At 44.4% G+C, this 26068-nt stretch overlaps 1 protein-coding gene across 2 annotated transcripts in view; it reads left to right on the forward strand.

Annotated features, from left to right (window-relative positions):
- The window catches only part of Cacnb4 (calcium voltage-gated channel auxiliary subunit beta 4), a 247799-nt gene that overhangs the window by 91216 nt on the left and 130515 nt on the right, over window positions 1-26068 (forward strand). The window contains exon 1 of one of the 2 annotated variants that reach the window (XM_055600067.1): window positions 23525-23778. The exons of the other annotated variant lie outside the window; for it this stretch is intronic. Within the exon in view, the coding sequence (XP_055456042.1) occupies window positions 23734-23778 (45 nt within the window). The 5' untranslated portion in view covers window positions 23525-23733. Of the gene's footprint in view, window positions 1-23524; window positions 23779-26068 lie in introns of those variants that run through there. 2 annotated transcript variants of the gene reach the window in all.

The raw sequence follows: 26068 nt of genomic DNA on the forward strand, positions 1-26068 counted from the left end.
GACAAATGGGATGGACATTGGATGTAGGAGAAAACAAGTAACAGGACAGGAGCCTACCACAGAGGGCCTCTGAAAGACTCTACCTAGCAGTGTAACAAAGCAGATACTGAGACTCATAACCAAACCTTTGGCAGAGTGCAGGGAATCATATGAAAGAAGGGGGAGTTAGTAAGACCTGGAGAGGACAGGAGCTCCACAAGGACTAAACATATCTGGGCACAGGGGTCTTTTATGAGACTGTTTCTTTAACCAAGGACCATGTATGGATATAACCTAGAACCCTTGCTTGGATGTGGCCCATGGTAGTAGCTCAGTATCCAAGTGGGTACCCTAGTAAGGGGAACAGGGACTATTTCTGACATTAACTCAATGGCTGGCTTCTTGCCCCTCCCCCCGAGGGAGGAGCAGCCCTGCTAGGCCACAGAGGAGGACTTTGCAGCCAGTCCTGAAGATACCTGATAAACCAGGGTCAGATGAAATGGGAAGAGGTCCTCCCCTATCAGTGGACTTGGAAAGGGGCAGGGAGGAGATGAGGGAGGGAGGGTAGGATTGGGAGGGAATGAGGGATCGGGATATAGCTGGGATAGAAAGTTAATAAACTGTAACTAATATTAAAAAAAACTTAAAAAATTAAAAAAATAAAAAGAACTTCAGGCAACTATTGGCTACTGGAGGAGAATTAGCCTCCTCTGTCAGGGATGAGCCCCCTTATTGGTTACCCAATGCAAAGCAGTCAGCCCTGAAACCATATGCACAGAAACAACAAAAAAAATGTACTCAGCAGGATATATATGTATATATTCTATTATTTATATTCATATGTGTGTGTGTGTATGAAACAAATATGATCAAAGAAAAAGGCTATCAACTTGAGAGTAGAAAGGGTTCAAGGGAGGGTACTTGGGAGTGGGTGGGGAGAAGAAAGGGACAGGGAAGTGATGCAATTGCATCTCAATTAAAAACATTAAGAAATAAATGTCATTCTAACAACAATGAAAATGAGGTGGAGACTGATAGGTCAAGACCCAGCATTGACCTCTAACCTTCACATGGGTACTCATGAGCAAGTGAGGGCCCTCCCCATATGGACATACACATAAATTCCATACAAATTCTATACAACACCCCTACCCACCACCAACAAAATGAAGACAGTCTTCTCAGTAACAGCCTGTTCTGACTGTGTAAGTAAAAACAACTGCCCCTTGTGCAGACTTTGACCTCCTTTGCAAGGTCAGCTCTCCAGTAACTTGGTAGCTATAAACCTTCTTGGGGACACAAATATTTAATTAAGCCAGTCCAAGGAGAAGTTTTCCGTCATCTCAGGAATCACCAATAGCTCTAATGGGCCCTGTTGGGTAGGCGGCGTACACAGCAACAATGCCAGGCTCTTCCAGGATATAGGCATGGTAATGCTATTAGTCCGTGCATCAATTCATGTATAAATTCAAGGCCTTTGGTGTGTGGGGGGGCTTAATGCTTATTAAGCCTAGTGTATTCACCTTCCCTTTGTAACAGTCTCTGAAACAGCTATCAGCCACAGATCTTAGGCTCACGTAGTTCATGAAGGGTGTTTTCTCATCTGACCTCACTGCGACCTCAGCCTTTGGGTGTGGTTTCACTGAAAGCCTGACAGTTTTCAAAGCACATTAAAAACCTTTTGTTATACAAAGAACCGAAGAACATTCCTGTTGTGTGTCTAAGGGGAGAGGCACTTTGGCAGTTACCTTGGCACTTACACTTGCCAGCCTCTCAGCGCCTGTGCTTGCCAACTCTGAGGGCCACAGCAGTGCTTAAGAATGTGTTTTGTTGAGTATGAACTTTGGAAAACATTACAGCCAGTTTCTACAAGTTTGTCTAATTCCTTGTTTGATCAGCCTGTGCTCTGTTTTTACTCTCGCACAAAAATTGTAAGGATTTGCAGCCTGGGAGGAGGAACCAGGCTTCAATGTCCTATCCGCTGGTCTATATGAAGTTCCCTGTAAGGTATCCAGTGGAACAGGGACCCTATTCCAGATCACAGGTAGAAATATAACCCGTATGCTGTACCATCAGGATCTTTGGCTTAGTGTGTGTGTGTGTGTGTGTGTGTGTGTGTGTGTGTGTGTGTGTGACAGCTTCTAAAGCTAGCCTTTTTCTCTGATTCCTTCCTTGGTCCCTCTTGTAGTCTGTCTTCTTGCCCTGCAGATTTTTCACCTAAATATTGGTCCATTTGTTCTGTGCCCCCTTTCTCCTACTAACTGTTTGATTCAGCTTCTCTCTGCTGCTGTGAACTCCGTCTCTCCTGTGCCCCAAGCTCTGCTTCCTGTTCCCAAGCCTATACCTGGGTTTTCTGAGTCAAACCTAAAATCTGCAAATATTTTCTCTCTAAGAGTACTTCTGGACATAGGAATGCATCAGAGCTGTGTTTCTGAACAAGAGGAAACTTGTGAGCGAAGACTTGCTGACTCTGAGCCTGACCTTATTCAAGAGGTGTTCTTGTCCTGACTTCTCACACCTACCAAAGAATGTACTCGAGTTGAGAACCTTGTGAGATCCACTCACTCAACCCTGCCAGTGGGCGAGAGGCAAGATTACTGAATTTGGAAGCTGATGAAGGTGTCATTTTGACAGTTCAGAGAACTGAGGTTTTCTGTGTACACAGCTTACAAAAAAAAAAACAAAAACAAAAAACAAAAAACAAAAACACTTAGGAAGTGGAATCTTTTCAAACCCTCTTCAGTGACACAGCTTGACCTTGATGTTGGAGACGTGAAAGTGGATCAAAGGATGTTCCACGTTCAGTTCACACTGGTGAGGTGCTGAGTGTGTCAGCGTCTTCTGGGGGTGACAGAATGAGTCTCCATAGAATAAAGTAAGAAATGAGAGTATGTGTTGCATTTCTGACTTGACCCAAAAGGCAGGATGTGGCATCCTTGGTGTGCTGGCTTGTTTTTGAGCAGCCTAAGAACCATTGTTATTATGGTCTGGGAAATGGCCATATTGTTTCTGGGGAGACTGGAAACTTTCTATTGAGAAGTCAGAGCCTTCCAGAGAACTTACCCAGGCAATAATTCCTGCCACTGGTTATTGTATTTGTTTTTTTTTTTTTCTTCTTTTCTCATCATTTTACTAACAGTCTCTCAAAACTATAGTTGCTTTAATGTTTCATTCTTAACTCTTCTTTTTTTTTTTATTCTTAATTCTTAAAAGATAAACTAGTAAAGCAAGGAAAAATGTGTATGTATTGTCTCAAACCCTTAGGAAAGAGGATATTAAGGAGAAAAGCGCTTTATAAGAATAATGAATGTAGCAAAATGATAGCTCATACATGTCATCCTACCAATCTAGGAAATTAGCTGGAGGACCAGGTCATTTTCAGCTATCTATTCAAGGTCAGCTTGGGCTACATGGAAATTTGTCTCAAGAAACTTGCTCTCACAGTATCATGTAAAGGCTTATTCCAATGCTGAAGCGATGGCTCAGTGAATAAACTGCATGCTGCTTAAGCATGGAAACTTGAATTTGGAGCTTCAGCTCCCACAGAAATATTCAGGCATGATCACACCCAACTATAGTCCCACTTCTGGGTAGGGGCAAAGATGGGCAGGTTTCATGGACTCAGGGGTCGGCCAGACTTGCTGAAATACTGAGTTTCAGGTTCATGAGAGTCCTCATTTAAAAAAACAAGGTGGAGAACGATAGAGGGAGACATCCTGATGTCTGAGTGCTTGCACATGTATGCATACATGCTTAGATCATACACAAGTAAGTAAGTAAGTAAGTCAAGAGAGTCTTAAAGAGAGTCTTATACTGAGGTAAAGCTGACTCTTGGGGCTTCACGCATGCTCTCTCTTGACCCAGCTTCAACTTCAGTTTAGTTGACGTAGACAGTTCCTTCATTTTTCACTCTTGGAACTCAGGGTTCTCCCTTGAAGTCACAGGAGCTTGCTTGAGCCAAGCCTGTCCTCACATATAGGCTGGTTCACTTTCTCTTCACCAGTGGGGCAGGAATGTTGCTGATTAACTGCGCCAGCCCGTTGTCCTTTGAGGGCAGTTTCTTGTTATTTGGAAGTTCTAATGGGCGTCAAGCCCACTTGCATGCTGTTGTAAACAATGATGCCTCTTTGTTGGCCTTTCTCCTTTCTCTGATTCCATCTCTTGTCTCCCTCATTCCTGCATCTTGTCTTCTTCCTGGAAGGCCTGTTGCAGTGCCACCATCACAGGAAGATGAAGGACCCGATCCCAACACTTCTTTCAGAATCTTTGAATTTCCTGGAAAGATAATTTTTTTCAGGTGTAAAAAATTTAAATTTGGAAGTCAGAAAATTTGATGGAGAAAAGGATTGCTTCCTTATTATTATATCAGAGAAAGACTCTCAGACCCTCTTCATCAGACCACAGGGCCAATATTTTTATTCCTCATCTGTCATTATTGACATGCTACTTGGCACATTTTCTGACTTTGACAACTTGTGGCTATTCCAAATGCAGAACCGTTTGTATAAAACCATGCATAAGAGGAGGGAGTGGAGGGTCATCTGCTCAACTGTGTGTCTTCAGGTGGGTAAAGAGTGGAAACCCATTGTTCTGATTGTTTAGGGGGAAGCATGAGAAGATGCTCCCCTTAGAACGACATTAGAACTATGCAGAATACCGTAGAACTCTGCAAACAAGCTTCAGGGGAGACTGACTTCCCAGGCCGGGCTCCAGTCAATCCAGGTTGTTGGTTCTAATTACTATTGATTAATAGGAGCCACACTGAACCTGTGGAAATGGAATCACTGTACTTGGAATCAAGGCTAATTTGGAGACTGTTTGTTAGAACAGGGTGAGTGGCTCACCTCCAGCGTTTGAAGGCCATAGCCTTTTTCAAAGGGATTTTATGACAGTCATATGTTGGAGATAACGTGAGTCTTATCATGGACTCCCATCAGATATTTTCTGATGTTAGGAAAGGTTTAAAGATAAACAGACTGACTATGCAGTTTTAGTATAATTTACATTGTACGTGCTGAGTTAGTCTTACTAGGTAATGTCATCTCGTACAGCCTTGCAAACCAGCATTCCCAGTTAAAAGATAACATTTAAAATGAAAATTTAAGCGGATATTAGCAAGGTTTTGTGGTTACACGTGATATCTTATTGAGCAGTTTTGAAGCTGCTCTATGGATTCTTTCTATCTCCTTGTGACGTAGTTGACTATTTCCTTGTTCTGTTTGCTTGCTCAGTTGAAACTGTATCTCCTTAGGATCAGTGATGTACATGCCCACTATGTTATATAGAAAGAGAGAGTAAAGTGAATCAGAATGTGTTCAGTGCAAATTTTCTTACCAATGATGAAATGGGTTCCAGAACTTGCAAAACTCCGTTAAAGATGTTGAGTGCATTTTCCATGCAGTAGGCACTGTGGTAGCCATCAGATATTAAACTGTCCTGTCCTGTCCTTGTCCCTTATGAAGCCAAAGCTTTTCCTGGTGTGCAGGTCCCTGAGCTTAGGAGAACCCACAGCTGACAGCTAGTCCTAACTGAAGTTCTTGGGTGGAGCTCACAAGATGGCAGCCTTCTTCAGGGCTTCCACATAAAATTGTCCAGATTAACTTTCAAATGACCACCCATTAGGGGGTGTGAAAGGGTAGAGCATTTTCCAAGGAAGGATGCTCAGTGTGCTTAGACATCTGGGTCAGTTTGGTATAAGCTTTAGGAACTACAGCATGGGTTAATGTGGCAGGCTGTGTGGGGAACCACAGCAAGAGAAGAGGCTGGGCATGCCAGAAAGTGTCATTTTTTCCCCCTGAATCATATTTTTAATATTATATTTAAAAGTAGCATTTAATTGCGTATGTGTGTCTGTCTGTCTGTCTGTGTGTGTGTGCCTTTGTATGCCACTGCACTTGTGTAGAAGTCAAAGGAAAACTTGTGGGAGTGCAATTCTCTTTCCACAATGTGAATGGATCAAACACAGGTCATTCAGGCGGCAGTCTCCTCTACCCACCAGGCCATCTTACTAGTCTAAGAATTCCCGTTTTATCTCATCGATAGGGTACCATAGCTGCCATTTCAGCTGTCATTTGTAGACTGTCTTGATATTCAGTGGAAAGATGTGTTTGTGTGTGGCATGCAAGGTTGCAGTATGACCAGAAAGGAGGCGAGACCTAGGGAAAAGCCAGGAAATCCTAGACTGAAGGAATTGAAGAAGGCTGTTGTTCAACAGCTGTTAGGGTGAACAGTAGCGATCTGGAGTTCAGTGGCAAGGAAGATCAAAGTACTAAGGAATGGCTTCCACATTTCCAAGCCGGACAACGGGGTAGATGGTATCATTCTCTGTTAGAAACAGGGGTTTGCTTTTTAAGAAAATAGTGATACGTTTTTATTGGACCTGCAGAGTCCGACATAGCTGGGCTGTGGAACTTCAAAGGAAAAATGTCTTCTGGCAGCCAAATCGGTAGTTTTGGAATTTCAGATTTGACCAGGCTTACCTCCTTATGGAAGGGAGACCTCTGAAGTATTTGAGAGGTGGCCAGAGGTGAAGCCCCAACAAAGGAACTTGAAAAAGAATGACCTGGGAGATGAAAGCAAAGCCAGAGGGACATGCCACAGACATGAAGAAACAGGAGCATGTCCATCAGGGACGGGAGCCATGTGAGGACTGTCAGGGACAGTGACTGAGCTCATCTGCGACAAGAGCAGTTTGAGTCAGAGGTAGAGATGAAGGCCTGATTACGATAAAGGTAGAACAAATGCAGACGTGGAGGCCAGGGGTAGACAGAGACACACTCTCTGGACTTGGGCTGTGAAGGACAGGTGGACACAGGCTCATGGCTGGAAAGGGAGGCCGGGGGGGGGGGGGAACGGATGGTGTGTAAGATTAGGGTATTGGCATATGTCTGTGCTTACGTGAGGCTAGCAGCCAAGAGAGCAGGTTGTAGTCAAGGGAGCATGTGGAAGTGAGTTTATGTCGAGGCTGAAGATGGGCAGCTCTGAACACAAGGAGGATCAGACCAATGAGGAGGAAGGAGGCTTCTGACAGAAATGGAGTGGAAAGAGGCCTGGTCTTCTGGGCAGAACAGGAAGCTGACTGTGAAGTTCACAGCCTATGGAGTAGATTGTGAAACATTTTGTTCACAAATTGACTAAAGGAGAGATTGGAGATACAAAGACTGGCAAAGATTCCTCTGGACAGAGGGAAACTGGGGACAGACATGGATGGGGTGCTGGGACGTTCTTTTTGGTTGAATGTTTGTGTCTCCCTGTCCAGTGTGATGGCATTTGGACTGGGAATATTGGGATGTAATGAGGTCATGAGGGTAGAACTCCAAAATGCTATCAACATCTGGGCCTGCTTCTAGGTGTAAATCTCTTCACTTGAGAGGCAGTTGCAGAGGTATTATCTCAAGTTCAAAGCCAGCCTAGGCCATATGGTAAATTCCAGGGTAGCCTGAGCCTTATCTCAAAAAAAAAAAAAAAAAAAAAAAAAAAAAAAAAAAAAAAAGCACGGGGTAGTGGTGGTTGGTGCCTTTGTGAGAAGAGGAAGAGAAATCAGAACTTCCTCTCTGTACCCTATGGGGACAAAGGGTGAAAATACAGTGTACACCTGGTATAAATTTTCAAACTATTTCTATTTCAAGCTATTTTTACAGGCCAGGGATTATGGGTCCTTTTATTTTCTGGTTTACCATGAAGTTTACAAAAATATGAAACTACAGGTGGCTCTGCAACCCACCATGAATCCCACAGCCTTCTTCAAACTGCCAGTTACGCCTTCACATACCAGGAAACAAGCTCTCATAAAATGCCAAATATGCTGGTGCCTCCATCTTGGTCTCTGTCTCCAAAGATGAGAGAAATAAGTCTTTTTTTTTTTTTTGAGACAGGGTTTCTCTGTGTAGTCCTGGCTATCCTGGAATTTCCTCTGTAGACCAGGTTGGCTTCAAACTCCCAGAGATCCACCTGTCTCTGCCTGATGACTGCTGGGATTAAAGGCCTGTGCTACCACTGTGTGGCTAAGTCTTTGCCTTTTTTTTAATTTTAATTTTTATTAATTATACTTTATTCACTTTGTATCTTCCCCCATAAGCCCCCTTCCTCCTCCCCTCCCAATCCCACCCTCCCTCTCCCTTCTCCACCCATGCCCCTCCCCAAGTCTACTGATAGGGGAGGTCTTTCTCTCCTTCCTTCTGATCCTAGTCTATCAGGTCTCATCAGGACTGGCTGCATTGTCTTCCTCTGTGGTTTTTAACCTTTCAGGTTACAGTAGTTTTTTTATTTTTATTTTTATTTTTTATTTATTTGGTAACAGCTCAAATTGACTAAGGCCATAAAGGGCCTTGAGGCAATGTCTCTGGGTAATCTGAGTAATCTGGAGATTTCTCTTGGCAGTCTGTTAGCCACCGCGGCATAGCATGGAGAAGGTTATTGATTCTATGTGAGTGTTGGTGAAAATGGGGAAGATTCACATACTGAATCAAATTACAGGCAGTTAAGGCCTGGTGGGACCAGTGGACTCAGAACTGAGGAAGAAGAGAAACTGAGAAGGCATTCAGAGGCATGATTGGAGGAGTTAATCCTTGGACAGGAAGCCAGGTTTGTCTTTCCAGTGTTGGCTGTTTTCTCGTTAACTTCTGTTTTGGGAAAGTTTTACACGGTAACATTAATGCACCGATTATCAACTCCAGTAATTTCTCAGGAAGATTTTTAATTTACTCTGATTTCCACATTAATGCACTGCTTATCAACTCCAGTAATGTCTCAGGAAGATTTTAATTTACTCCGATTCCCAGATTGTTTTAACTGTATCCACATCGTCCAGCCTTTCAGACAGTTGCATTTCAGCTGGTAATAAATTATTTGGTAAGGAAGAGAACATTTTCAAAAAGTTTTATGGACTCAGCAGGATTTGGAAAGAAAAACCTCATCTTTAATGGTTATGTGTAAAGAGACGTTTTTAGCAAAAATTATATGAGTAGCAGAAGATGGGTGATGCCTAGTGACAGAGATGTTGCCGCTATAAATGGAGCTGTACAAAAGGGGAGAAGGCTGAGATTGGTGGGCCTCCTCAGATCTGTGATTCACCCTCCTGTGAATACTTACTCAGTTATCTGAGTTAGCAGCGTCTGAAATGGCACTAAATTTAGAAAGTGAAATAGAGGAAGAGGAGCGAAAGTGCTGCTGTGGGGACCCGCAGTGACACTTGCTAGTGCTGAGGTGTGAAGGTGTGACCTTGTGAGGACAGGTTGGGGCTGTGCTCTGTTCGCTAGTTGCAGGCGCCAGAGCTGGTGATGCACTTGGTAATAAAGCCTTTTGGCTTTCATTTAGCTCCAAGCATCAAGAGAGTCTCTTTCTCTGGGATGCGTCACCATGGCTGGTTGTGCTTACTAACATCTTGGTTTATGTGTCCTGAGGCTTTTTTTGAGGGTGATGTCTGTGGAAGAAACAATCCAAATTCAGGCAAAATAGTTCCTGGAGAGGGATGCGTAGAGTGGAAATAAAGTGTCAACTTCAGTTCTCTGAATTCAACCAAGTTGAAGTACCCTTTGGACTGCAGTTGTATACCAAAAGATAATGTTTATTGCAACATGAAGGTTTAATTTTTCAGGTTCAAAGAGCCTGTCCATCAACTGTCGGTTAACCCTTACCAAGGGCTCAAGGCAGTTTGCATAATAATGCTGAAGTGCGGTGATGACTTCCAGAAAGGATACAAGAATTCATTCGAACCCCCATTTTACCAAAGCAAAACCTTATCCTGGCTTTTCTTGCTGGGAAATCAAGTGCTTTCCGAGAGCAAATCTGTTAAGGACTTTGGCTTACCCATTCCCTCTGACCCAACAGTGACCACACAGGCAGGTTTTCAGCACTTAGATTTTTCTCCTGTCAGTTTCTGCCAGGATGGGCTCTGTGGTGGTGGGGAGTAGCCGTGTCGAGCATCTGAGAGGAAAAGGAACAAACATGACAATAATTCTCGGAGAGCTTCTGTGCTGTGATCGGTAACAGTTCATTTGGACATCTGTCGTGGTCCTGTCCTAGTGAGGTGTTGGCCGCAGCTGCCACTCCTGTTCCGGCACTACCAACTCAAGGAGTCTGATTGGCCTGGGCTTTTCTTAGGCCAGTAGATACGGGCTAAATGGATTATACCACTGTTGGCACCCAGAAACTTTTCTCTCTACCTCCTTCTCATTATACCCTTTGAAGTGTTAGCTAACCTGCTTTGAAGAGTGAGTGCGGAGGTAATGAAGGCCCTGCCATTTCAGGTTGATTATGTTGGGTACAACATTTCCTTTCAATAGTCACGTACAGTTCCAGTGTGCTTAACGAGGGGCAAAATCGGCAGTTTGAAGATGGGTATGGGCTCCCAGCTGGGTTGGAGGGCCCGCTGTGGTTTCATGTTTTTGTAAAACTTCCCTGTAAAGCAGCCATCGACGGGGAGGGACTCATATCCCTGGTGCGCAGGCTGCAGATGACTCTCTGAATTGAAAAGAAGTGGCAGTTTGAAAATTCAGACCAGGTGTTCATCGTATAGTGTGTCAACACTTCAGTTAAATGCTGGATGCATCACTGTTGAGATTACTTCCTTTTCCCTAAAATGCAAGAACATTCTTAGAAACGAAACTAACAGCCATGACCAAGGTTGTAGCACCCTGGTAGAGGCAATCTCCCAGGATGAAAACATTGCTTCACGGATGTAAGGTCGGAACTGTCAAACAATTCTACTTTTGGGAATAAAAAACCAAATGTCTTGTTCCTATGCTGATGGTTGTATTCCCATTCATTTAATGCCTGTGATATCTAGCTAGTATAATCAAAGGCCAGTGGCTTCTCAGTCAAGTGCCTAATAGAGTAGCTATGGGCTTTTTGGAAAATATGGGTTATGCAGCCTTTAGTTTTTTGAGTTTCCGGACTGCAAATGGAGTTTTAAATATCTCCAAAAGCAACTCTAATCTGTCATGTCTGATAGTCCTAATGTGCTGTTTCTATGGCTTTCTAGAAAGTGATTGAAGTCTCTTTCTTATTTAGAGGTGGAAGTTTCTCACGCAGGGAAACTAAGTTAGCCACACTTACAAAAACATTGTATATATTCACACTTGTTTATTTTTGGCAAAAATGAAAAATGAAAGTGAAGCTGCAACAGCCTGTGCTTTTATTCCATAGAAAGTTAGCAGTTTAAAAATTAGACCCTAGAAACCAAATTTACTCAATTAAAACTGTCAAATATGATGTAGAGGCAGTTGTAATTTTATCTTAAAATTGTAATTTTAAGATTAAAAAAAATTAGACCTGTATTCTCCACTCCTCCCATTGCTGGCAATAAGGATATGGGTAGAATCTCACAGTGAGCTAATAGATATGTAAATTGGCACAATTTTTTCCATACAAAATTTGGCAGTATGATCAAGAAGCTTAAAATGCTCCCACTCTTTGGCCAAGGACTATCTGGGAATATAGCCCAGGAAAATAATCTGAATTGCAGACTAGTATAATTCTAACATTTTGGTATTTCAAACAATGGAACAGCGCAATATGCCTATATATGTCATGTTATGGAATTTTGATACACAATGCTTATTAGAAGGTTTTAATAACGTGAGGGTATGCTAATGTTGCAGTTGGGAGAATATAAAAGTTTCACACATAGCACATTCTAAACGAAACACAAAACGCATGCTGAAATGGAAAGAATACCAAAATAACAGTAATCATATCTTGTAATAGACTACAGATTTTTATTCTTGTCTATCCCAGGTTTTCAATAATACTCCTTTAAAAACACATTTTTTTTTTTTTATAATTAAAAGAAGAGATCCATTCAGTGCTTTAAAGGCAGCGATTTTCTGGAAGAGTTGGCCCTTGGAGAGCTCATTATATTGAGTCAGTCTGTGAAGAGAAGATTGGGGGAGAATTTCAGGCCACCTGAGAAGAGCTTAAATCACTTTGAGTCATAGGTAGCAAGGAAGGTGAGATGAAATAAAGGTGAACTGAGAAATAGGTGGAAGAGGTGGCATAGGCAGATAGATCATTGGAAAACAAATACGATGAAAAATTTTTAATTTTTTTGGGGGCACAGGGTCTCATGTAGCCCAGGCTAACCTCCAATTCATGAGGTAGCCAAGACTGGCCTCAGCCTTCTGCGTGCTGGCATTGAGTCGCCACATGGGGCTTACTCTTGTATAGATTCAGGGTTGTGTGATGTCAAGAAGTATGCCATGACTTCTGATGTCTTTCCCCTTATTGATCAGCCTGGTGTCAAGTGAATGCACAGTAGCTGGTGGGTTAAAGGAACGGAAGACTGCTGGTTAGGAAGTTGGTGCGTGGTCCTTCTCCTTCTGAGCCTCAATTTTTAATAGTTGATTCATTTCATTGAGGATAAAATAGTGATTTCAAAGTTGTTGGGTCGGCTAATGACTTCCCATTCAAGTAAGATTCAAGTAAGATGCCCCATCGGCCATCACATGACACCGTCCTTCAATTTGAGGCTTCAGTGGAGAACTTTGAAGAGAACTGGTTGAGAAACACTTGTAATTTCTCAGTCAGTGATGAAAACATGAACACTTACCAACAATATTTCTATTCTCACGCCTGCTGTTAGTGCTCTGAGAACCCCACCAATGTGTGATTGGGCTTTTTGGAATAGGTAATTAGTGCGTGTTCGCATCTTGCTCCACGCACTGACACTCCAGTGTTGTCGCGGCCCGTCTGTTCCGTGGGACCCTTCGGTCAGAGAGCCGCAGGAGACATCGTGATTGGGCAGTGTTTCTGTGCCGATTACTGCTTAGCTGCCTGTGATGTTGTCTATTTATTTAAACCTAATTTGATGTTGAGAAAAGTAACTAAAAGGAACTATCAGAAATCATTTGTTTAAACTACCAGTTTTGAAAACTGTGATATGGTTTCCTCTTACAGCTTATAAGAAAATAGATCTTCCGAGGCACGAGAGATCAGAGGGTGAAGTAGTATTTATAACTTTCCCTCCTACACAGAATTCAGATATCCAGCGAGCCAGAGGAGGTGCTATCAGGCATGAAATAGGGAAATATTTATTTGGGTATGGTTATTTTAAATCCTTTAGCTTGTCTTTTATAAACACGTGAGAACTTGTTTTCTGTTAAAATGCAACGCCAAACAATTTTGCAAAGGTGTGTGTGAGTATGCGTGTTACATGTAAGCGAGTGTGTGGTTTGTTACTGCTTGTGAGACTCACCCACTCATATAAGGGATAACCGGGTCATGTTGTGCGTTCTCTTTTGTTTTCTATCGGTGCAACTGCACCTTGTAACTTCTTATCCAACTTGTTCTATGGAGATTACTGTTCTTTTTCTTGAATATTTGATGTGAGAACCACTTCTGAGATTTGGAATTTCGATTGAGTAATTCAGTTTGTTTCCACTTGTGCCTCTTGAGGAAAGGCTTTGGACTCAGTGCTCCAACAAATGTTCCATCCAGCACTGCAGAGGAAATGACCAAGCAAACTGGGAATTAACAGAAGTGATATTGAAAACCCAAATCTTCCAGAGCAAGTCCTCAAGGGCTATGCTAAGAGGTGGTGACTGTCTCTTCGTAGTGGCCTACCTAAAGAGCTCTGGTTCAAGCTTTTCTCTGAACTCATTTATTGGGGCTTAGAAAAATCAGTGTAAAGTTCTCTCTGTCTTTCTGTCTTTCTGTGTGTGTGTGTGTGTGTGTGTGTGTGTGTGTTGCTCACTGTTTCTGATGTGGTTGGAGGGCAGATGGGGATTTGTGGTTAATGACCATCTTTAGGGTGTTTTAGCACTTTGTGAAAGAAAAATTAGAGGAAATAACATAACCTAGTGAGTCACCTCTCTCAGTTTTTGTTTTCTGAATCTATTTTTATGATTACCTTTGTTCCTGTTCACATGACCTATATGTTTTTTTATATAGTTTGGTTTAGCTAAACTGAGTTGCTGCAATGAAAAATCCCCCTCCCTCCCAGAATTTATTCTAATATAACAGAATGTCTTTCACTTAATAAACGTAGGCGCTTCTTTATCCTGTTAACGCTTCATGACTATTGGTGTGAGGTCATCCTTAAAGTGCTTGTTCATACCACATCTAAAGGGACAGGCCAAAGAGTATGTGGTGCAGACATCATCATCTTTAGGATGGGGTGTGGGTTGTGCAGGTGACTTTCGTTCCCAGTCTTTTGGTTAGTACACAGCCAACATCTGGTACAGCAGAGGCAGTGGACGGTAGTTGGGGGCTCAACTTGGAGAACCATATGATTGGACGTGGATTTTGGTTTATTGTAAAAATGAAAGAAATGGAAAAGCACTGCTGCGGCTTTTAGTCATCTTTGTCACATATATTAATAGAGTCCAGAGCTTAGCAGTGTGCCCCATTGTCTCTTATCACCCAGAGAACAGTCAACCAGTTGCTCAAGATGATCCTGTTGGCATCTAGCAGTAGTATGAAAAGCTAGGTCCACCTTCAGGAAGGGTCTAGAACGGTCAATATTTTGGAGGTAGACAGATCTTGTTTCTTGTTGGGGTGTTAGCATGCCAGGTGCTGAAATCTGCACACAGTGTGGCAGAACTTGAGATACACAGTCACCTCCTTGCTATGTTCCATTGTGGAAGTTATCCATCATGCTTACGTTCTGTAGCTTTGCTCTACTGTCTTTCTGCGTGTCAGTTAATTACCAGCTATTGTATTTGGCACTGGGTCAGTGATGCCTACGGCAGAGTTAGCTTTTGAGGATTATGTGATATGCCATTCTTTCCCAAGAGCAAATAATTGTTTTTCCAAAACCATATTTAAGGAACTATCCCAGCCCCTATCTCTCTCCGACACATTCATCCTCCAGCAATCTGCACATGTAGTCTACCCAAGAAGAGCCCCCACATCCATACAAGCCTAGCTCAGATCCAAGTTCCTGACACAGATTTTTCCAGTTTATGATTAGTTTTCTAAATCTTAAGTAGCTATAAAATTGACCTATAAGTTTGTAGCTCTTTCACTTCTCTTTGTCTCTATTCATTTCCTAGTCTCTATTAGACTGTATTATGCAGGCCAAAAGGATGTCAGGGTTCAGAATGTAGCATCCCATATTAGTTCAGGTCTTAGAACTAATGTTTGTTGAGACTCTTCTACAGAATAAAGCTCGGGGTGTGTAAAGCTGAGCAGGATGTAGCTCTTCTTTTGAGTTGTTCATCTTGTCACAGAGAAATTCTTCTGCTGGAAGTCTTATACTGTGATGGTCAGGCCACCAGCAGAGGTCCAGGAGAGCAGAAGGCCATGGGAATATAGAAGTACTGTGTAATAGTGAAAGAAGTTCTTTGTGGCATTTACACTGGACCTTAGGGAAGGCAGGGTGTAGAGCAGAGGTGTCAGTCTTCCAGACAGAGGGGATATCAGCAGTGAAGAATGGAAACATGGAAGTTGATAAGATCTTTTTTATCAACCAACCATCCAGCCAACAAACAATAACCCTCTGCAAACACTTTCCATTGATGCACTGTTGTTATTCTTTCTTGGAAATAAAGCTGTTGCAAAAGCAACACACCAATGCCGTTATTTGATATTTATAAACATTATTTGATATTTATAAACATTTGGATCTGAGCAGACCCCTGCTTTTCAGCTAGAGCATAAAGGTAATTTTGTGAGAGATATTCGCGTTGTAGATTTCCTTAGCTAAAAAATGACTACAAAATCAAAACCCCAGAGCAACACAAACCAAACAAACTCCCACATTTTACTTTGTGAACTTGTTTTTGTTGGTCATTGCACTGTTTTGACAACCAAGATGCAGGCAAGGCCAAGGACTCAAGGCAGTCGTAAACTATTGGATTTGTGGAAAGCCAGCCATGCACAAGGTACTGTGCTAGACAATGGGACTATGATGATGAATAAAACACTGTAATTTTTCTTCCCATATGTGGTTGTGTGAATAAGAATGGCTCCCATAGGGTCATATGTTTGAATGCTTAGTCATCAGGGAGTGTCTCTACTTGGGAGGTGTGGCCATGTTGGTGCGACCTTATTGGAGGAAGTGTGTCACTAGGGTGGGCTTTGAGGTTTCCAAAGCCCAAGCGAGGCCCATTGGCCCTCCCTCTTGCCTGTGGATTGAGATGTAGAACTCCCAGCTACTTCTCCGGCACCACATCTGCCTGTGTGCCCCCATGCTCCCTGCCATTATGCTAATAGGCTAAACCTCTGAAACTTTAAGCAAGCCACAATTAAATGCTTTCCTGTATAGGAGTTGTCTAGTGTCTCTTCATAGCAACAGAACACTAGTTAAGACACCATAGAACTCATATTCATGTGAGTTACAGGCTTTACTCATTATTATCACCCATGAGTGCTCACAGGAGGAAGTAGAGTTCAGAGTGAGAGATCAGGATAGACAAAGCCTAGTGGAGGATGGAAACTGATGTGTCCAACTCTGGGTTGGCTATAGAGGGGAGAGAGTACAGCATGAGGAATCCAAGAGGAGAAATGCAGGGACATGCTAGCCTGTGTTTAGGATTTGAGTCTTTATTCCAAAATAGTGAGAAGGCATGAAAAGGTTTTTATTAGGAGCCAGCACAATCTGCTTTATTTTTAATTTATTTTTTGGAAGAATGTATGGACTCTTGCTATTGGCTGGTTATCAAATCAGAGAGAAAAACTCTTCCTCAAGGGGAAGGCATACATTTTTTTTTTAAATCTAAAAGTAGTGACAAAACCAAAAAAATTAAAAATTTCCCATTAAAACCCCAAACCATTTATCCTTTTGAGCAAGCCTGGAATTATGGGGTCAAAGGAGCCCCAAATTGGGGGGGGGAGTCTGCACCACACCCAGTAGTACTTTGGTAGCTGATTCATCTCTGCTTTGCTGGAGGCGCAGGGCTGCTCCCTTCCTGCCTCCCACTCCTGCGGAATTGGTGCAGATGAAGGAATCAAATGACTTCCCATTTCTGCTCTGTGTTTCTCAAAAAAGTGAGAGCTTTGAGTACACTTATTGCCTTGGTCCAGGTCTTGTTTCAGTATATCCATGATAGCTATCATCATCCAGGTGGCTTTGAGGGACACAGCCATGTCTGTCTTAGTGTCCCTGGTCCTCACTGCGGTGTGAGGAGCAGTCAGAGACTGACAGCTGAAACTGGGGCATTAGTAACGCTAGGTAGAAAGCAGGACGGAGAACAATGGACTACTTTCCTAGGTGTATTTTGGAAAATAAATGATATAGCATTCATGAAAATTGTGGTATTATGGGACGTTTTTGCCAAGAGGTTGAGGGTTTTTTTTTTCCCCAGCAGAAATTTGAGAAGGTGAGAGATTATGAGTAATATGTCAATCATAGGGGAATCTGTCATTTTTCTGGCAAGTTGAGTAGGCCACAGATATGTATATGTATGTATATGTATGTAAATGTATATATATATATTCATATACCTTACCTTCATTCACTCTTTTATGAATTATGAAGTATTTTCTCCCGAAACCATCAAACATGACAGGAAAGAGGGGAGCTGGTCTACATACTCTTAGCTGGGGTGTCCCAAGAGTTTTCAGTCTCTGCCTCTTTATCCCTGCCTCTCTGTTTCCTGGCCTTCCCACTCACCTGTACCCTCCTGGTTATGATCGGCTGTGGCATTTGTGACAGGGCCTTCCTGAGACTATTCCTGGGCCATGGGGTGCGGCGTGGCGATTACAAACCAAACAACTGGAGAAGTTATCAGGAGAGCAGGAGAGCATAGCAGAAGCCCAGAGAGCAGTGACTGCTGGGAGGTAGAGGAGCTCCAGCGAGCATGCCAACATTAACATAAGGAGCAGTCAGCCAGGCCAGATAAAGCAGGTAGGCAGCCGGAAGGAGCTGGCACGAAGTTAAGGAGGGCAACAGAAGGCCAGGAGGCCACTCTCAGTTTTGGTGACAGAGCCCAGGGACCTAAGTGGGGATTGACAGGATTGGGCCTACATCAGGTGCAAATATTTGGAAATGTACCCCAGAGGCAAAGGGTTGTAGGAGCTCAGGCCAGAGCCCAGGCTGAGAGCAGTAACAATCACAACAGCATCCTTGTACACGTGAGGCACTGAGCTTGTGCATGGCTTCCTCTGAGCATCTTACACTCTGATCTGCAAAGAACCTGGGTCTAGTCCTCACTCCATCAGTGAGAAACCGAGGCATGGAGAGTCAGAGTAACTGGGCAGGCAGCATGACTCTACAGTCCTTCCTCATAACCCCCCTGCTCCACAGTATTCCTATTACACAGCGGCAGGTACTGACACCCAAAGCAGGTGCATGGCCCGAGGCCACGGCCGTCATGCACAGTGCAATGAACATGGACTTCCAGGTGGCAGCACACACAGCCCTGCTTCTATTCTACTTACATTAAACAAAAGGCGATTCTTCCACTCTGCCCCCTCTTTTCATATATTACTAGCTTGTTAGCTCTAGAACTCACCTGGTACCTTGCAGTTACAGATGAGGCCCTCAGGGATCCTGGGACCTGCCTGGGTAGTGAGGCAGAGAACAAATTCAGAACACCATCACAAGAGCCTGCGCGATGCAGAATCCAATGTCTATGGGAGTTTTTAAATTTTGTTTTGCTCTCTTTCTTCTTTCTGCCGTGTCGCCACCACCCGTCTGAGGGAGTCAGGGAAGAATCAAAGCTATGGTGGTAATCCTTGCCATGTCACACGGAATTCTAGAGGGAAGAAGTGCTCGAGTGCTTTCAGAGAAAAGGAGAAAATCAGCCAGAAGACCATGGACACTGATGAAATAGCACTATAATTCCCCAACTAAACTGCCAGACATCTTGAGCTGGCATCCATGGAACCAACAGGAAGGCTGTGCTTGCTGGGTCCAAACACTCTCAGAGTCCAGCCGTAGAATATGGTGTTGTATTGGCTTAGGAGAATTAAACTTCAGAGAAATCTGGCTGAAAAAAAAGTTGGATATCAGTTTGTCTTTGCCTTTGTTTTGTTTCAAGACAGGCTTCTCTGTGTTGCCTTGGCTGTAATGGAATTCTCTCTGTAGACCAGGCTGGCCTTGAACTCACAGAGATCCACCTGCCCCTGCCTCCTGAGTGCTGGGATGACAGGTGCGTGCTGCCACAGTCACCGCTGTAGCCACCTGGAAGGATGGCTTTGGAAATTTCTGAACAGCTCCAGCTGTTCACAGGGCCCCCACGGAGGCTGCTGCAATTTAAGGGTGCTCTTCTGACCGGGTTACCACCAACCCATGTCCTCTTTACCCCTGCGTACAATCAGTGGCTCAAAGTCAGAAGAATCTGCACAAGGGCGTCGCCTGTATACTTCTACTTCTCTATATCCTACATGGTTCTTGGAGAGCTTCTAGTTGGTATTTGACAAAGGTCTCAAGTGATTTGGTGAGATGGTAGGGCCCTTACCAAGCCATCTGGCACAGTAAGACACCATTTCTTCTATTTAGTCTTTGTTGGCTTGAGATATAAATGATCTATGAGAAGTTAGTTCTTCATAGCAAATGCTGAGCCTTGTGGTTCAGCAAACCCATGAGCTTCTCAGAAGACTAGAGGACCAAATATTTTTGTTTTCCATTTGTTTGATAAGTATGTTGGAGGGGAAGAGAAAAGTAAGAATAAGGGGATATGCTATGAGTTGTGGTCTTGAAGGGCACATGGAGTGAGAAATAATATACCAAGTGGGGTACTGGGAAATACCAATGCAAGATGAGCCTCAGGGCTTTCTGGGAATCCCAGTTTAGTTTAAGGTAGGGCATCAGAGGAGGAAGTGTTTTTTTTTTTTTTTTTCTTTTTTCCATTTCAACCTGGAAAACTCATAGTGAACAGCACAAGTGCCCCGTCCTTGGTTTCTTCCTGTGGGGGACATACCCTTGAAATTCAGCTCTTGGAACTTGAACCTGATAGAGTCACTGGACTCCTTCATCGAAGGCTAGGGACTTGAGATGGTGTGAAACAGGAGGCTTTGAGAGCCCTTTCAGAACTGCTAAGCCAGGCAGAATATTGGGGACAAAGATGGTCAGTTCCCAAGTCCTTCCACAGTTCTAAGTTCTTTTTTCTGTTGATGCCTGAGCTCCTTTCAGGAGTTCCAGAACCAAGTCCCTGCTGAACTCTGAGATCAACCCAAACACTGTGCTGAGACCTTCGGGTGATTTGTAGGTTCGACAGGTTCCAATTACGAGGCGGCAGACTTCCCAGATCATTGTTCAGTTTGTAGTTCTCGGCTTACAGGTGACCAAACAGCTTTTCCAATTTATTTTTTATTTGTGTGTGTGTGTGTATGTGTCTGTCTCTGTGTGTGTCTGTGTGTATGAATGATGTGTATGGAGAGGCACACATGCTTGTTCAGGTCAGAAAACTCATTTGTGGAAGTTGGTTCTCTTCTTCTGCCTTTACCTGAGGATCAGACTAGGTCTCTCGGCATGTAATGCGAGCCATTTACCTACGGCACCACCTCACTGACCCCCTAAGTGGTTTTTGGTTAGATGCTGTTCACCGTGGAGAAAGTAGGAAAGCACAGGACTGTTTTTCTACCACCATGGTGACCTTTCCCTCACCAAATAACTCTTGAGGACATGCTCCCTGCCTCTCACTGTCTTAAAAGCTTCATCATGGAGGGGTTGGGAGCTGGGGAGGTGGTTCATTTCTTTCCACACACAAAGAGCCAGATTCAGATGCTCAGCACCCCTGGGGTGTAGGGGACATGGTAGATCCCTGAGGTTTGCCGCCAGTTGGTCTTGACAAATTGGTGAGTTCTAGGGTCTCAAGAAAAGGTGGACGGCTACTGAGGAAGATAACTAACGCTGGCCGCTAGCCTCCATACGCACACACATGTGCACACGCATGAGTATACACCACATATACACACAGAAGGGGAGAGGAAAAGGGAGGCGGAAGAAGAGGAGGGGGTGAGAATTGTGGTGGTGTGGACTCAGGAGGTGGGAGTAGGAAGATCTCAAGATTGAGGCTAGCTTGACAACAAAGCGAGACCCTGTGTAACAGAAGAAAGAAGAGAGCAGAAGGGAGGGAGAAGAGGATGGAGGGGGAGAGACAGAATGTGAGAGTAAAAGAGCCCAGACTGCGGTTAGGCTGTTTTGGGGGCCAAGGCCAGGGGCAGTGCGGGGGAGGAAGAGAGCCCTCCAAGTTACATATAGTACAAGCCGAGAAAATATGTATAGAGTACGGACTTTGAAGAAAGCGAGTTTTCCTTTCTGTGCGGGGGGGTGGGGGGGCCACTCATCCGCTCTTGCCCTTCCTGCGCTGGGTGTGGGTTTGCAAGCTGCTGTGCTTGACTCAGGGCCCTGTACCGACATGCCCGCCCTGAGGCAGACGGCACACCGCTCGCTATGTGTGTGGCTTGTGAGGCAAGGCTCTGCTCTTGACATCCGGCCTTCTAGGCCTTGCTGCGTCAGCGCTAGTACACGAGGCATCTAGATGTAGGGGAGCAGCTGAGCCTCGCACAGTTTCCCAGCAGGCAGTGTGTCACCCATTCTGGTCAATTCTGAAAGCAGACAACTCTTCCACTCCCTCCCTCCCCTTTAAAAATCATCAGGAAGGGGGCCTCTGCCTCCTTCCCAGGAAATGTTGGACTCAAAATCACAAATCAAAAGGGGATCCCAAAAGTCATCCAGACATTTTTTTCTCCACACAGAAAGGATAAAACAGCTATACTCTCAGTTGAAACAGTAAAGAACTACCCTGGAGAGGAAAAAAAGACCTTGTCTTGACTTTCAGTATATCCTGGCTAAAACATTGTACAGCAGTAGTTAAAAAGCTCACTAAAATAGCAATCTGAAGTTGGTGGGGGAGGTGGCAAGTGGATCTGGGTGGAGTTAGAGGCAAGAATTGAGCTGGGGGTGAATGGTGAGAATACATTGTATGAAATTCTCAAAGAATTAATAATACTGTATTAAAATAATAACCAAACCTGACACGTGGGTTTGAGATTAGAATTCCTTTGACTCAGTCGTCCCACAGTCAGGGGAGGCGGGAGGTCCATCAGTCAGCGTCCTGCGCCAGCACACAGCTGTCAGCAGGTGGAGCCGGCTCAGGATTTTTTCTATGTGGAATCTGTTGAGCACACCTTTTTTTTCCTGCTGTCTTCTGGGTAGGCATGGACTCAGTGATGCTATACTGTCTGAGTTGAACATCTAGGGAGTCTGGAGGACCCAGATTGCCTTACCATCTTTTAGATTTGAAAGTGACTAGGTACTGAGATGAGCAAAGCCATTAACGGTTGGGTCATCCTAGATAGGGAAGAACGGATGTGCTATCCTAAGCTCTGGCTGCCCTTAGGTCACTCTTGATGACTCGGTTTGTGGCTCTAGACTTGGGCTTCTCAGACTGGCTGGGAGACTGACCTCCTTTTCCAGGTCTGGACCAGTGACTCCTTGCTGAGCTCCCATGAACTGCAGCCAATGCCTTCTGGCTGACAAAGCAGGGTTGTCACTGGTAAGTGTTTATGTTGCACTTTAGGTCTGCAAAGTTCTTTCTCCGAGGTTCTTCTTTCCTCTGTGTCACAGCTGAAGAAACCAAAACCCACAGAGGTGGTGACGGACTGGCCCAGGTCAGCAAGTTAGCAGCAAAGCTGAAACGGAGTTTCTGGGTGATTTCTTAACCCCGTCATTCATACAGCTTCTTGAGATGATGTTATTTTGCCCCTCCACCAATTTCTTTCGAAATTTTGCTGGGTTCTTTTTAGAGTGAGCTGTAGGTTTTCCTGGGTTCAGGCTGCAATCCATTACTGGTGAGCAGACAGCCATAAGCAAGTGGGGGAACTCTATCTCAGGTGCCCCCCCTCGTGGAATTTGTCCTCAGTCAGTGTGAGTATGCTGTGGCAGTAGGGGGAGGGGTTGAACCGTTGTCCTGCGCTGTTCTGGACCATGAAAGGTACTGGAAACAGAGGTATAGGAAGCAGAAGAAGGGTTCTAGCAAAATCTTAGTGTGTTGCCTAAAGAGGAGTGTTAAACAAATTGAACTAAAAGAATGTTTAATTTTGTGTTTAAAAGTTGAGAGGTTTTTGGCTTCTTCTCCAGACTCCACTAGTGACACCAGGGTGTTATCTTGCCAGTAAAGCACAGAGAGACACTGGTGAAAATATTGAACATTTTCCCTCCAGAAATGCCACAAATCTTACCATCTGTTATTTAGAGTAATCATTTAGATTAATTTTTTTTTTTCTGTATGACTTAGTGTCCTTTTAACCTAAATCACCTCTGCAAAATACAGGTGTTGGAAGGAGATTGGTGTCTGCATGCCTGTCTTCGTGAAATATTCAAAAATAAAATCTCTCATTTGCTTCCCTCCTCCAACTGTACATTTAATCAAGAGGATGAATGGCTGTGTTTCCAGTAACTGATAGCCCTCCTCTCTAAGCATTCAGACAGCCTTTTGGATATTGCTAAGTGTTCGTGGTAGAACTAACAATACGGGCAAAACAGGAAGAAGCGTCTCTACGCTGGATAGGATGCTCAGAGTCCCCCACCACTCTCCCAGGGAACGCTCTTCAGCTGACTGAAGCAGGGAAGCCGAGCCAATCAGAGGCCGCTTTCCTAGCTCTGTCACCAGTCTGTGTTTGAAGAAGGCTTTTGCTTTTTATGCTCTGTATTGGGGAGGCAGATAAAATGCCAGGTCTGGATGTCTCTGGGGACAACCTCGCCCTGTGTGATGCGAAAGAATAGCATCTTGCCTGGTGAATCCACAGGAATTGATAAGGCAGGCGCAGTTCTTCCAGAGAGGCCTTTGCTTTTTTAGCTCTAGCTGTGGTTTCTGCAGCAGTTTTGTTTTCTGCCTTAAAAGAGGTGCTGTGGATTATCAGACCTCCATGTATGACAATTTGTACCTGCATGGAGTTGAAGACTCGGAGGCTGTAAGTATTTCATAGATAGCCGGCTCCCTCTCTCCTCCTCTTCCTCCTCCCACTCCCCCCTCCTATTTCTTAGGCAACGCAGGAAACATGGAGCTGAAAGCCAACAGCATTGGGGTGCTTGCTGGCAGCTATGTATTCTCTGTGTAGTTTTGCAGCTAACTGAATTATTATCAAGCAAAAGGGAAATTAACTTGACAGCGAAGGCATCTAAGAGAATAGGTTGTTGGGATTTCTGTGTGACCAGGGCCACGCTTGATTCACCAGGGGTAACTGCCCCTTGTAGACTGACTTAAACTATGCAGAAAGTGCTGTTTTTCCAGTAGCAGGGTTCATAGGAAAGACTCGTTCATTATATAAGAACAGTGTTTGTTGAGCTAGCATGAATGGAAGGTCCTCAGCTGTGGCTCTGTTATTATGTGCTTACTGGCCAGACAAGCAGTGCCGTTTCTGCTGCTTCTTTGTTAAGGAAATCAGATGCAAAGGGTCGCGTACACAGTACTCCAGTGCAGAGGCGGTAGGTGATGTCCCCACACTCTGCCCTGGAAGACCGAAGTGAACTCGTGTGTGTTTGGTCTCAGAAAACTGGACTCCTGTCCCCTGATAGGTCAGCCCCCTGCAATGTTTTACCATCAGGACGAAAGGGTTTTCTGCAATCCCAGAGTTTGGAGCATAGTGTGCTGTCCAGTGTGCATAGAGGTTAAACCTGATGGCTGCATTCTTCCTTTTACTGTGGATGGTGTGGTAGCACCTGTTTTTGCATCACTTCATAGGAACCTCGCGAGGAAGGCTGATTAGGGGCGGCCCATGGGACATGCCGTGGGGCGTCTGAATTTTATGAGTGTAATGCCATGCATGCTGCCACATCCAAAACAGAAATGTGTTATATAATGTTCTCTGGCTAAATCACCCAATAAACAGATTATAACAGAGAAAAAGAACCCTATGGCATACGTCAGTGTAGATGTATGCCTCACAACTGCCGTCCACGAAAGGCAGCAGCCCTCGGTTCTCATAAGGCTGTTTTCCCTTTCCGTCTGTGTCAGCTGGAACTCTAACTCTTCTCCTGCAAACTTTCTCTCTGCATTTCACCCAACGTGCTGCAAAATGACCAGATTGCCAAGTCTTTGCAAGGGTCTGTAGTCTGTAACGTTGGGGAGTCAAGAAGGCCTGTGCTTGCAGGTAGGGTCAAGGAATGGAAGAGACTTAAAGAGTTTAGTCAACCAGTTTCCCAGCTAGGTTCTTCAGGAGGCCTGACTATATCTTGCACTCTGTCTCCGTGCCCAGTTATAAAACATGCGCTGTCTCATTGAGTTGTAAGTTTTATTTTTGACCATGATTTTAAACTTGGGCAGCGTTGCTGTGAAGTGGATTGGAGTTTGTTTTCTCTCTTCCAGAAATGCTTTTAGAAACCAGCTGCTGCAGGCAGCAGAGTTGCCTAGGAACTAATGTGTGCAGCTCCTTGTTCTCTAGAACTGTATGAATTTCAGATGCACCGGCTCAGAGGGGAACCATTATAAGTACAGAAACATTTGTTTTTCCTCTTGGTCCAGCCTCCCAGGACAGCAGCTTTTCCTGTAGGGTGGGAAGGAAAGAGTGCAGTGGCTTGTCTTGCGGCTCTAGCTGATGTTGGGTAGTGCTAGTACCGCAGTGCTGTGTTCCCAGTGACTCAGTGGTGGCCAGCAGAGAGACTGATCTCCTGGGCCTATGTACATGTGTGGAGGTGAGGAAGGTGGACAGACAGAGGAGTGAAGGAAGGCGTCTGGCCAGTTCTCAGTCGAGAGTCCGGGAGGCTTTTGGGGATGGGATGAAAACCGCAGCACATAAATCAGAGGGGAAGACGGAGATGTTCGGAGGGCTGACCTGACCCTGAATGCTCATTCGAGTTTATTTGTTTTTATAAGGAAGAATAATGTGATGTGTTACCCAAGATGGTGTGAACAGAGCTTCAAGCCAATGGAGAAGACTAGGCCTAAATAGCAGAGCCGGTGGAGTGCCCAGATAAAGCCACACCTGGAGTGCCCCATCCTCGGCAGTCCCTCTCAGTGCCAATGCATTTATGGCTGTAAGTGTGGGGTTTGCCCAGACCAAAGCAGAGCTCTTGGAACAGATCTGCAGGATCGGTGTGGAGAGGCTTCGCTTAGGTGGCCAGCTGCAGCCTGAGGACGGATAGGCACTAAGAGCTCAGAACGGCAGGCCCTGTGGGGTGCTGGGGAGCCCCTACCACGCTGTACTACTGCAGATCTTGTGGGGTGTATGGAGATCAGCATGTCAGACATGCTTCTGGTGTGTG

Source organism: Psammomys obesus, unplaced genomic scaffold (genome assembly GCF_907164565.1).
Source record: "Psammomys obesus unplaced genomic scaffold, mPsaObe1.curated_primary_1811, whole genome shotgun sequence".
Taxonomy (NCBI): Eukaryota; Metazoa; Chordata; class Mammalia; order Rodentia; family Muridae; genus Psammomys; species Psammomys obesus.